This window comes from Tarenaya hassleriana, unplaced genomic scaffold (assembly GCF_000463585.1).
Source record: "Tarenaya hassleriana unplaced genomic scaffold, ASM46358v1 Cleome16, whole genome shotgun sequence".
Lineage (NCBI taxonomy): Eukaryota > Viridiplantae > Streptophyta > Magnoliopsida > Brassicales > Cleomaceae > Tarenaya > Tarenaya hassleriana.
Window position 1 is genome coordinate 2653365 of NW_010965019.1, and position 10625 is coordinate 2663989.

At 39.8% G+C, this 10625-nt stretch overlaps 3 protein-coding genes across 4 annotated transcripts; 1 reads left to right on the forward strand and 2 right to left on the reverse strand.

The window, feature by feature from the left end:
* Nucleotides 1–369: 369 nt before the first annotated feature.
* Nucleotides 370–875, reverse strand: LOC109116515 (small acidic protein 1-like). Its single transcript, XM_019202095.1, has one exon. The coding sequence runs from the start codon at nucleotides 848–850 to the stop codon at nucleotides 662–664; it is 189 nt and encodes a 62-aa protein (XP_019057640.1). The 5' UTR covers nucleotides 851–875; the 3' UTR covers nucleotides 370–661.
* Nucleotides 876–2446: 1571 nt separating this feature from the next.
* LOC104809684 (dynamin-related protein 4C-like) lies at nucleotides 2447–4588 on the reverse strand. The gene is given in 2 exon segments (XM_010535727.2): nucleotides 2447–4038; nucleotides 4113–4588. Coding segments are annotated over 2 exon segments (2064 nt in total). The 5' UTR covers nucleotides 4585–4588.
* Nucleotides 4589–5271: 683 nt separating this feature from the next.
* On the forward strand, nucleotides 5272–10374 carry LOC104809607 (phosphatidylinositol 3-kinase VPS34). Of its 2 annotated transcripts, none has more exons than XM_010535649.2 (17): nucleotides 5272–5586; nucleotides 6131–6227; nucleotides 6349–6445; nucleotides 6538–6696; nucleotides 6802–7011; nucleotides 7125–7303; nucleotides 7434–7581; nucleotides 7661–7756; nucleotides 7840–7975; nucleotides 8100–8221; nucleotides 8473–8664; nucleotides 8757–8927; nucleotides 9011–9148; nucleotides 9243–9397; nucleotides 9522–9665; nucleotides 9887–10034; nucleotides 10110–10258. In XM_010535649.2, the coding sequence occupies exons 1-17, from the start codon at nucleotides 5481–5483 to the stop codon at nucleotides 10245–10247; spliced, it is 2436 nt and encodes an 811-aa protein (XP_010533951.1). In that variant the 5' UTR covers nucleotides 5272–5480; the 3' UTR covers nucleotides 10248–10258. The 2 variants fall into 2 exon arrangements, with proteins under 2 accessions (XP_010533951.1, XP_010533950.1); XM_010535648.1 differs by having other exon boundaries at nucleotides 5273–5592; nucleotides 10110–10374.
* Nucleotides 10375–10625: the final 251 nt, after the last annotated feature.

Here is a 10625-nt window from a genome sequence, read left to right on the forward strand (position 1 = left end):
GAAGAGCGTTTTCCCCAGAAAGACGCATTTCTGGGCAACCTGTTTCATGAGCTTCACGTGTGCGTAATTCACGTCCTGAGCCTTCTCGTGGTCACGCATCTATAGCTAAGCTCCACTTCAAATCTCCAACCCCAAGTCTCTATTGTTGGAAACTAGAAGTACAACTATATGAAGAGATCCACACACGGGACCAGTTCGAATAATGCAAAAGCCAATTCCCAGGTGTGTATTGTTACTCTTTGGAAACATAACATTGCCCCTAAGTTTCCATGGAAATCTGCAAATAACCATTGAAGAAGAATCTGGATAGCTTCCTAGGGTTTAGACTAGAGCCAGCAAATTCATCTTGAAGCTAAGAAGGCAAAGCTCGATAAAACCAGCAAATTCATCTTGAAGCTAACAGCATCTCGGAGTTTCCAATTCCAAGCAGTACCAACGAAAACAAAAAAAACCCCACCATAGACGCAATCAACAGAGAAGATGGATGAACATAAGTTGTAGTAGATTAACAAACATCAGAAACGAAGAATCACAAATACACTCATCCCCGTTCCTCGATACTTGCATAGGCATTCGCAGCTCAAAGGAAAGATACCCCCAAGTAAAATAGAAACCCTAAGAGATGGAGATACATCACTTGCAGGAGGAAAAAGGAGGCGGATCAATTGATGTCGGTGTCGTCGAAATCATCCTCGAAGGCGTTGAAGAAATCGGCGTCGGCGAGCTTGCTCTCCGCGGAAAAAATTCCTTCGCCGAATATCTCCATGGCATCGGCTTCGTCAACGTCCATCGCCATCGTCGAGCCCTGGTCTTCCATCTCCGCCAGCATGTCCAGTTGCACCGGCCGCATCTCTCAGCCAACTTCAGAAAGAGGGTCTTTAGGTTATACGCATGGAGTCGTATTTGAGCCGGCCCAATTCAGCCCATGTAGTCAAATTGAGCCCCGCACGATATTTTGGGCTTAACTTATGGAGTCTTTGTGTTTGGGCCGGCCCAATTGGGGCCCATGTAGTCTCGTATTGAGCCCCGCACGACCTCTTGGGCTTAACTTTTGTAATCCTAAGTAATTCTATCGATGTTTCTTTTATTTTTTTCCAGCAACAAAACTTCGATAAATGTCAGTAAAAAATCTAATATTCTGAATTCTAAAAAATCAACGATCAAATCCGAATAGAATTTTAAAACAAAAAAAAACGAACCAAACTAAAACATTTGCATTTGGGAGGATGTTTTAGTAAACAAAGTTTCGAAATTTTTAATAGTTTTTTTAGTAATATTTTCAGATGTTGATAACTAATTTACATATGATAAAAAAAATTAATGTATATTAAAAATCGTAGAACAAATGGTCAATTTAGACCAACATCAAATTAACAATTTTTAAATTTTGTTAATTTTGTTTGATTAATATGGCAAATATACGGATTAAAATAATTATATAAATCTTTTATAAATCTAAAATTTTGGATATATATATATATATATTGTTATTTATTTATTTTATTTTAAATTTTAAAAAAATCGATTTTTTTTTCATATTTTTTGGAATTTTTTAAAAAATATGACGTGGCATTCTGATGTGGCAAAAAATCTATGTGGCGTGCCACGTCAGCCGCCACGTGGCGTGCCACGTCAGCGGTTAACGGACACTTAATACCGTTTTCGGAATGTGTAGGAAATTGCAGTTAAATTGGGTAGTTCGTGTATCAATTTGGCACATTTGATAATTTGGTGTAGTTTTTTGTCAAATTAAAAATTCGTTTAGGAAAAGGTCACATTTTGCAAAGTTGATGTAGGAAAATGTCATTTTCCCTATTATTTATAAAAACTAAACTCTATTCTTTTAAACAAAGAAGCTAATCGTATGTTGCAAAACAATTTTTACAAAACTCAGACATGAAAAATCTTCACTATAGAAAATGATTCTCTTATTTGTTTTAAATTTTCACAAATTATTTAAAAAAAAACTTCGATTGCAGTTTGGATTTTCATTGAGAATGGTAAAAACTAAAGAACAAAATAAGGGAAGATTTGCGATTGAAAAAATAACGCCTAATCAGGATCTTAATTATAAACAAGTTTAGATTAATACATAGGACTAGATATTTCTGATCACTTATACAAAATTTAACCAATAACATATGAACTCCAAAATTAAATTGATCTAAACTCTAAACAAATTACTCTAATATACCACAAATTAAACATATATATATGTATGTATATGAATATGTTAAATTCATAATTGCGACCCTAAAACCACAAAAAAAAAAAAAAGGAAACTTGTATCTAACGTAACTGGAATTCACAGTTCTTCAAATCAAAGTTGCTTTCATTAGAAACGGAGGAAAACGATACGATGTGGATTCACTACCACAGAGAGATAAAGAAAAAGACCCAACAACATAAAACCATCAGAAGCTTAAAACCCTAAAACCCCAAAAGCTCAACGATCTCCCTAAACAGAGTTCTGATCAACAATGGCAGCCAATACATCCTTCGACTCCTTCAGAAGCTTGATACTGTTCTTCAGCTTCTCTCTTTTGCTTGCCACCGCGGGAGATTCCACCAGCATCCTCAGAATCTCGCCATTCCCGTCGGTACCCACCATTTCCGCAACGATATCCTTCTCCATCTCCTTGTCGACCAAATTGATCACCGAGAATCGCAGGTGCAGAGCAACGTTGTCGACAATCCTTAGCAGGACAATCGTCCAGTAAGCAGTGATCCTCATCTTCAAATCAAAGGCCTGCTGCAGCAAATCACCGTGAACCCTAAGATGCGAAATCTTCACGGTACCGAATTCAGGTAAGTCGCAGGCATCACGGCCATCCTTAACGGATTTGATGAAGCTACCTTGTTGAGCTATGTTCTTGTTCCACGAGGATATATACTCAGGGTTACAAGTATAATCCGTCTGCTTCTCAGTCTCCACCATTTCTATCACACGGTTCACTGATCGTTCCTTCATTTTGCAGATCAGATTTCGGCCCGCCCTTCTGATGGATTGCTGAATCTGGGGGAAGCTATCTGAGTGTTTGGAAATGACTGACGATAGAATGCCATCGATGTATTCCCATGTTTCCCTCATGAAATCCACCGGCCTGCTCTGAATTCCCTCTATGTGTTTTATAAAGATAGCTAAAAAGGCCGATCTCGGTAGGAAATTAGGCAATCCAACTGATTTGCATTCCTCGAGCACCTTGATTTCGTCCATCAAGAATCCATTATCAGAAGAACTGTTATTTGGGTAGTGCTTCTGAAGATCACCTGAGAATTGGCTCAACATATCAGCAAGACGGGCAGTGCAGTGCATGTTTCTATCGTCCAAATACTCGGAGAAATCTCCTTGGACAAGTATCTTCACAAGGGACTCCTTCACTGAGCCGATGATCCCCATGAGAGCCAACAAAGCTTCCCCAACAGAAAACACTGCCTTTGGCAGCTTACTCAGCTCAACAACACTGCTGTCCATCTTCTTGTTTATACTCCTCACGATCTCAGGCAAGCAGCGGGCTATCATCATTCCCTGGATCTGCATTAGCTTCTGAGCTAAAACGGGGATTCCAACAATGTCGTCATCGATCATGGAGAGGAGAGGATGAGTCTTGAACAGCAACTCTTCCTGCTTCCTAGCTTCCTCATATGTCTCCTCCCCTATCCGGTTTCTCACACATACATAACCTAGACCGATACCCACATCATCAGCCATAACTTTCTCAAGGAGCCCTTCCGGTGCCTTGTCGGCCTTTGTCACGACAGCCAAGGTTCTCTCACCTGTTTGGTCGACTTTCCTGGACATGCGAATGGATTCGCAAGTAGAGAAATCCACCGTGGCTGACAGAACGTTGAGGATGATTGATTCATAGGGCTCTATGTACTTCATTATCATTGCTGCGATTTGCTCGTAGATGTTTTCTGGTTGTCCATGAACAGGAACTCGAGTTATTCCTGGGAGATCGATCATCGTAAGATCAGGAACACCGGCTTTCTTGACATGGAGAGTCAATGGAGTGTCTGAGATTCCCTTGCCAGATCCTGGAACGAAGGTAAAACAAAAGGGTCATCACCATGAGAACTAGCGCCTTTATGTTATGAGTAAATAAACATACCGGCGATTTCATCAGTTGCAGAGACAATAGCATCTGCAACATGCTGCTCATCTGTACGGATAACTCTGCCCCCAAATTCCAACCAAATCTCTGGCTCAGGGTTCGGACTTCGCTGAAGCCTCATGACAAGTGGAACCCTCGTACAGATACCTTGTCCACGTGGCAAACTGATTCCAGCCAAGGACTCCAGAACACTTGACTTCCCAGAAGATTGGTCTCCGACAACGACAATGGTCGGAAGCTGGATCCCTTCTTTCATAACGTTGAGGTTCCTCAGCCTGTCGACCGCGTCAAGCAACGGCCTGATCTGGTCGTTGTATGACGTCACTATCGGTGCCTCAATGGCGACAAGTGCAAGATCTGATGCTTCTCTGGCATCCTTCAACATCGCTTTGGACGATTTAACTGCTGATTGCTTCTTGCCTCCTGCCATTTTCTTGTGATACAAGGCACTGTATATGAATACACTCATACAAGCGCAGACGAGTGTATATATAGATATATACGCATAGACACACATAATATGTAGTGTAGGTAGCTTTGAATGGGAAGGGAAGTCGGAGAGCAGTGGCAATTGGTTCTCTGAAACGGCAATGCATACACAGAGACACCCATAATACGCAATAGATAGTGTAGGTAGCTTTGCGTGGGCACTGGGAAGAGGAGAAGTCGAAGAGTGGCGGCGATTGGTTCTCCGAAAAACGGCGACGTTTGGTTTGTATCGTACAAGCGCATCCGAGTATATGCATATGCGTTGGTTTTCGGGAACGCAAAGAACTGACACACGGAATGTGTATCGTCCAATTTCATGGTAACGTAACACGTATTGGATTAATACATATACATACTATCAATCTTTGATTATTTTATAATTACCTCCGAATGCTGATTTAATTAACTAATTAATTACTTAATGAGTATATTTATATCATAACACTTTTAGTCTACTAGTGTCGATACATTTTAAAAATACCTGCAAAAAAGATAAAAAAAAGTAATAATAAGTGTATATAGTTTTAAATAATTTCATAATATTAAACAAAGCTCATATAAATATAAATATCATGAATTTCTCGATCTTAAAATGATCAATTTTGGGTTATAGTTTAAATAATTCCATAATAGTAGTGAAGATATTATCTAAATATCGTTAATTTTATGATGCTAACAAAAAAAAATGTGTTCCATTCATCTGTCTCTTTGGATCGAAGGCGGCTTTTGATCCTTCGCTAAGTGTCTCTGATCTTCTGTCACATCTCTGCCTCTGATTAGCGTAGTCGCCATCAATTTCTCCTCGAGCTCGAGAAGCGAATGGCGAATCCCCCTCCTCAGACAGAAACCCTAATTTCGATTTCCTGAATCGTCGCCATGGGAGCTAACGAGTTTCGTTTTTTCTTGTCCTGCGATATCAATTTACCGGTTACTTTTCGCGTCGAGAGGCTCGAAGGAACTCTCCCCGAGAAGAAACCGAGTGGTACGGGTATGTCAGAGTTTACTCGGTATTTTTTTTTAATTTATAATTCTGGAATGTTGTTCGGTATTTGAGCTTTGATCTTTTGTCGAGTTTTGTTATTTTCTTCTTTTGAAGTCGATCAAATTCGACTTAGTCTTTATCACAGACTGAAGAAATCGGGTACAATTTGCTAAAACAAAGGGAAAATGTTACAATTGGGGACTCGTCTTTTATCAGTTTTATTCGTTAATTCAGTAGCCGATTCTATAATGTAGTTGCTGAAATTCGTATGCTCGTTACATTTTCTTGTTGCTGAACCAAGACTACTGTATAATGGGTCTGTTTGATATTGGGACCCGAATTCTAGTGAATGGGTTTCAGTTCTTGAGGTTAAGCATCTTATACTCGTTAGTAACGAGTCGTTACTGAGATTCTGTATATAATCTGTTTTTTTTGGGCTCTCTTTATTTGCTTTCGCTCAAAAGTTCAGATTGTTGATGTTGTTTTTTATTCACGACAGGTTTCTTGAAAAGTTTCTTTCTTTTTGCATTTGATTTGTTGGCAGGAGTTGTCTCTGGCGTAGATGACCAAAAACCAGAGCTGTTCGTCGAGTGTGCGTTACACATCGATGGTGCTCCTTTTGGTCTTCCCATGAGATCAAGGTTTCTTTGTTTATGTTCTTTCTTGGAATTCTTCTTCTCTGATGTGTTGTGATGTTGATATAGTCCATTAATCTTTAGTGAAAGCTATTTATCTAACATCTAGCTCTGTCCTTATTTTTAGACTGCAAACTTCTGGACCACCATATTGCTGGAATGAACTCATCACTCTCAGTGCAAAATATCGGGACTTAACTGCTCACTCGCAACTCGCTATAACCGTAAACAAAAAAAGATGCTCCTCTTCCTTCTTCTGTTTACATTCTCGCTTTCCGTACTTCTTCTCTGACACAAAACTTTCTTTGGTTATCAGGTTTGGGATGTTTCTCGTGGGAAAGCCGAGGGACTAATTGGTGGGGCAACCGTTCTTCTTTTTAACAGCAAAATGCAACTGAAAACAGGAAAGCAAAAGCTTAGGCTTTGGCAGGGGAAAGAAGCAGATGGCTCATTCCCAACCTCTACACCTGGAAAGGTTTTGAATTGTTCTCGAATTTCAATTCTATGTGTGTTTGTGTAGCATTCTAAATCTAAATTCTTGGTGATGATCGTTATGTTCTGCAATTTCGTCACACTACAGGTTCCAAGGCAAGAGCGTGGGGAGATAGAGCGTTTGGAAAAGCTCATGAATAAGTATGAGATGGGTCAGATCCAACACATTGATTGGCTGGACCGACTTATGCTGAAGGCCATGGATGGGATCAAGGAACAAGAAAGCTCTAAAAAAGGCAGTTCACATCACTACTTGGTTGTTGATTTCTGCAGTTTTGAACATAGAGTTGTATTTCAGGTGACACCTTCACTGCTTGTGGATCTGTCTTTTACTGCATAGATGTCCACTTGGCGTGTCTTCCCCTATTGAGATGATCATCAGACAATTGTCCGTTTTCTTTTGATTTCTAGGAGTCTGGTGCCAATTTCTTCATAACTACCCCAATAGGTTCAACAAATGAACTTGTTACTGTTTGGGATCCAGAACTGGGAAAGATAAATCCTTCAGAGCACAAGCAACTAAAGTTAGCAAGGAGCTTGGATCGTGGCATTATTGACAAGGATCTCAAGCCAAGTGCTAATGAACGAAGGTAAGTGTTGATTTTGTGTAGACAAAATAATTCTTGTCATTCCTTAATACTATTGATCTGCAATATTGTAGCATCTGAACTCACAAGGAAGCGTTGTTTTCATATTTTCCTCATCTTTTTGCTTTGTAAGGTCAATTCAAATAATTCTGAAATACCCGCCAACAAGATCACTAAGCGGTGATGAAAGGCAACTCCTGTGGAAGTTCCGTTTCTCACTAATGTCTGAAAAGAGGGCTCTCACTAAGTTTCTTCGATGTGTGGAATGGGGTGATGTTCAGGTGGGCATCCATTTCACTTGTCTATATAAATTTATGATTCGTATTCTTGTGATATCACATGATGTCTCCATGGTGGCAGGAAGCAAAGCAAGCGATCGATCTGATGAGCAAATGGGAAATGATAGATGTATGTGACGCCTTGGAGCTATTATCTCCTTTATTTGAAAGTGAAGAGGTAAAAAGTGCCCTTTCTGCCCGTGATTCTAAGTTTCTACTTGGATATGCTTGTTCATAATTCTTTAGTTCGCCTACTACTAGGTTCGAGCATATGCCGTGAGTGTCCTTGAAAGAGCTGATGATGAAGAACTCCAGTGTTACTTGCTTCAACTGGTTCAGGCTCTTCGTTTTGAACGCTCTGATAGATCTCGCCTTTCTCAGTTCCTTGTCCAACGGTGTATGTGCTGAACTTTCAACAATATACAGTGTTGAATTCTCTATGTAAAATTGTTTTTTTCCCTCTGTTCTATATTAGTTTCTAGTTTAATAGCAGTTTTATATTTTTCCCTTAAAATTTGTAGCATTGCGGAATATTGAGCTGGCCAGCTATCTTCGTTGGTATGTCGCTGTGGAGCTTCATGACCATGTCTATGCAAAACGATTTTACAGCACATATGAGTTACTCGAGGAGAAGATGATCAAGGTATGGATATTTCCCCCTATTTTCTTCTGTCTTGTTTCCTTAATGTTCTCCGGATAAGATGGATTGGATAGTACAAGTAGATCGATCTTCCTTTTTTTTTACTTGAACTTTGTTTGTCAATAAAGTTAGTCTGTATGAATCAGCTAAGTTTATATGCAAAACCCTTCTCAGGACAAGGAATTCAAACCACTTTATACATCTAATTTGATTTGTTCCACTACTCTACAATGTATTTTTGTTATGTACGACAGTTGACTCCTGGTGTACATGGAGAAGATAGATATAAATTGTGGCAAAGTTTGGTACGGCAGACGGAATTGACTGCTCAATTGTGTTCTATAACGCGGGATGTGAGGAATGTACGGGGAAATACCCAGAAAAAGATCGGGAAGCTGAGGCAGCTTCTATCTGGATTACTCAGTGAACTGACCTACTTCGAAGAGGTACTTCATCGTAAAGGTTATTCACAACTAATTAATTTGTTATAAATTCGATGAACTCTTCGATCTTTTATTGATTCAGTTTATATTTTCAGCCTATTCGATCGCCACTTAGCCCGGGTGTTCTAATAACTGGGATCGTGGCATCAGAATCATCAATCTTTAAAAGTGCACTGCACCCTTTACGCCTTACTTTCCGTACAGAAAATGGTGGAAGTTGCAAGGTTATATTTAAGAAGGGGGATGATCTTCGACAAGACCAACTGGTATGTCATCAGCTTTGTTGTTGCATCAGAAAAATCTTGGTTCCTTGATTCGGTTCTTGTACTTAATTTTTAGATTGCTCTAGGTTGTCCAAATGGTTTGGCTCATGGATAGGCTGCTTAAGCTGGAAAACCTCGATCTTTGTCTAACTCCATTTAAAGTATTAGCAACCGGGCATGATGAAGGAATGTTGGAATTCATACCATCCCGATCTTTGGCTCAGGTATTTTATTGATGCATAAATCATTGGTAGTTGTGAATTTAGCACATAGTTTTCCAGTACGGACTCCCTAACAAGTCTGGTTTTCTTTATTCAGATTCTCTCTGAGAATCGAAGTATAACGAGTTATCTGCAGAAATTTCATTCTGACGAGCATGGCCCTTTTGGTATAACGGCAACCTGTCTCGATACATTTATAAAAAGTTGTGCAGGATATTCTGTTATCACATATATACTGGGTGTTGGAGACAGGTAAGGGTGTAAACCATTAAGTTTAAATAGATTCATCATATTTCTTAGTAAATGGACTGGGGAATCATATTAGGCTTGATATGTGATTGGGTTTTTCGCCATAACGTTACCCTTTTTTATGCAGGCATCTGGACAATCTCCTCCTCACCGATGATGGCCGCCTTTTCCACGTGGATTTTGCATTTATCCTCGGACGAGATCCTAAACCATTCCCTCCGCCGATGAAACTGTGCAAAGAAATGGTAGAAGCCATGGGTGGAGCAGAAAGGTACTCACTTTTTTTAATGTCTCACCAACGTCCTGAGAATCTGCCATCTGATTGAACTAAAATCACGCTACTGAACAGCACCTTTAACCAAAAAAAAAAATCACGCTACTGATGAATCTGTGCTTGCCAATGTATCTGATTTGAGCAGTCACCTGCATCATCAACACTCGCATCGTCATAAACCCTTCTCGCTATTAATACCACTCTGTTTTTTGTTGCAGCCAATACTACACGAGGTTCAAATCTTACTGTTGCGAAGCGTACAATATCCTTCGGAAATCGAGCAATCTGATACTGAATCTCTTCCATCTGATGGCGGGTTCGACTATTCCCGATATAGCTTCAGACCCGGAAAAGGGCATTCTCAAGGTAAGTTCCTTTCACCATCTTAGAAAGCGTCATATTCGATTTCTCATCATTCACACTGCTCATTTTCGTACGCAGCTCCAAGAGAAGTTTAGGTTAGATTTAGACGACGAGGCATGCATTCATTTCTTCCAAGATCTGATCAATGAGAGCGTCAGTGCTTTGTTCCCACAAATGGTTGAAACCATCCACAGGTGGGCTCAGTACTGGCGATGATCCTTTGAACCAAGGCATACAACTTCTCTCATATACTTCTTCTCCTCCTTGTTTCATGAAATTTGTTCTTATTGCTTGACCTCGTGATCATTAATGGCGATGGTTTGGGCTGTTCGATTTGCACTCACACACAGACACGAAGGAATTAATGCGTTCGGATCACTTCGATCCTACTCACGGCCAAAGGAGATCTCGGCAATTCACTATATTTCTGCGTCCTTTTTACAAATCCTAGAAAGAATATGAGAAATCGAAAAAACACCCTCCCTTGTACAAAAGAAGTCAAAAATTAGCCTGAAGAAGATGAACTCATATCCCTTTTAACCGGCAAATGAGCAACGGTCAAAACAAAATTTCAATTCGTTCTTTTCTACCTAT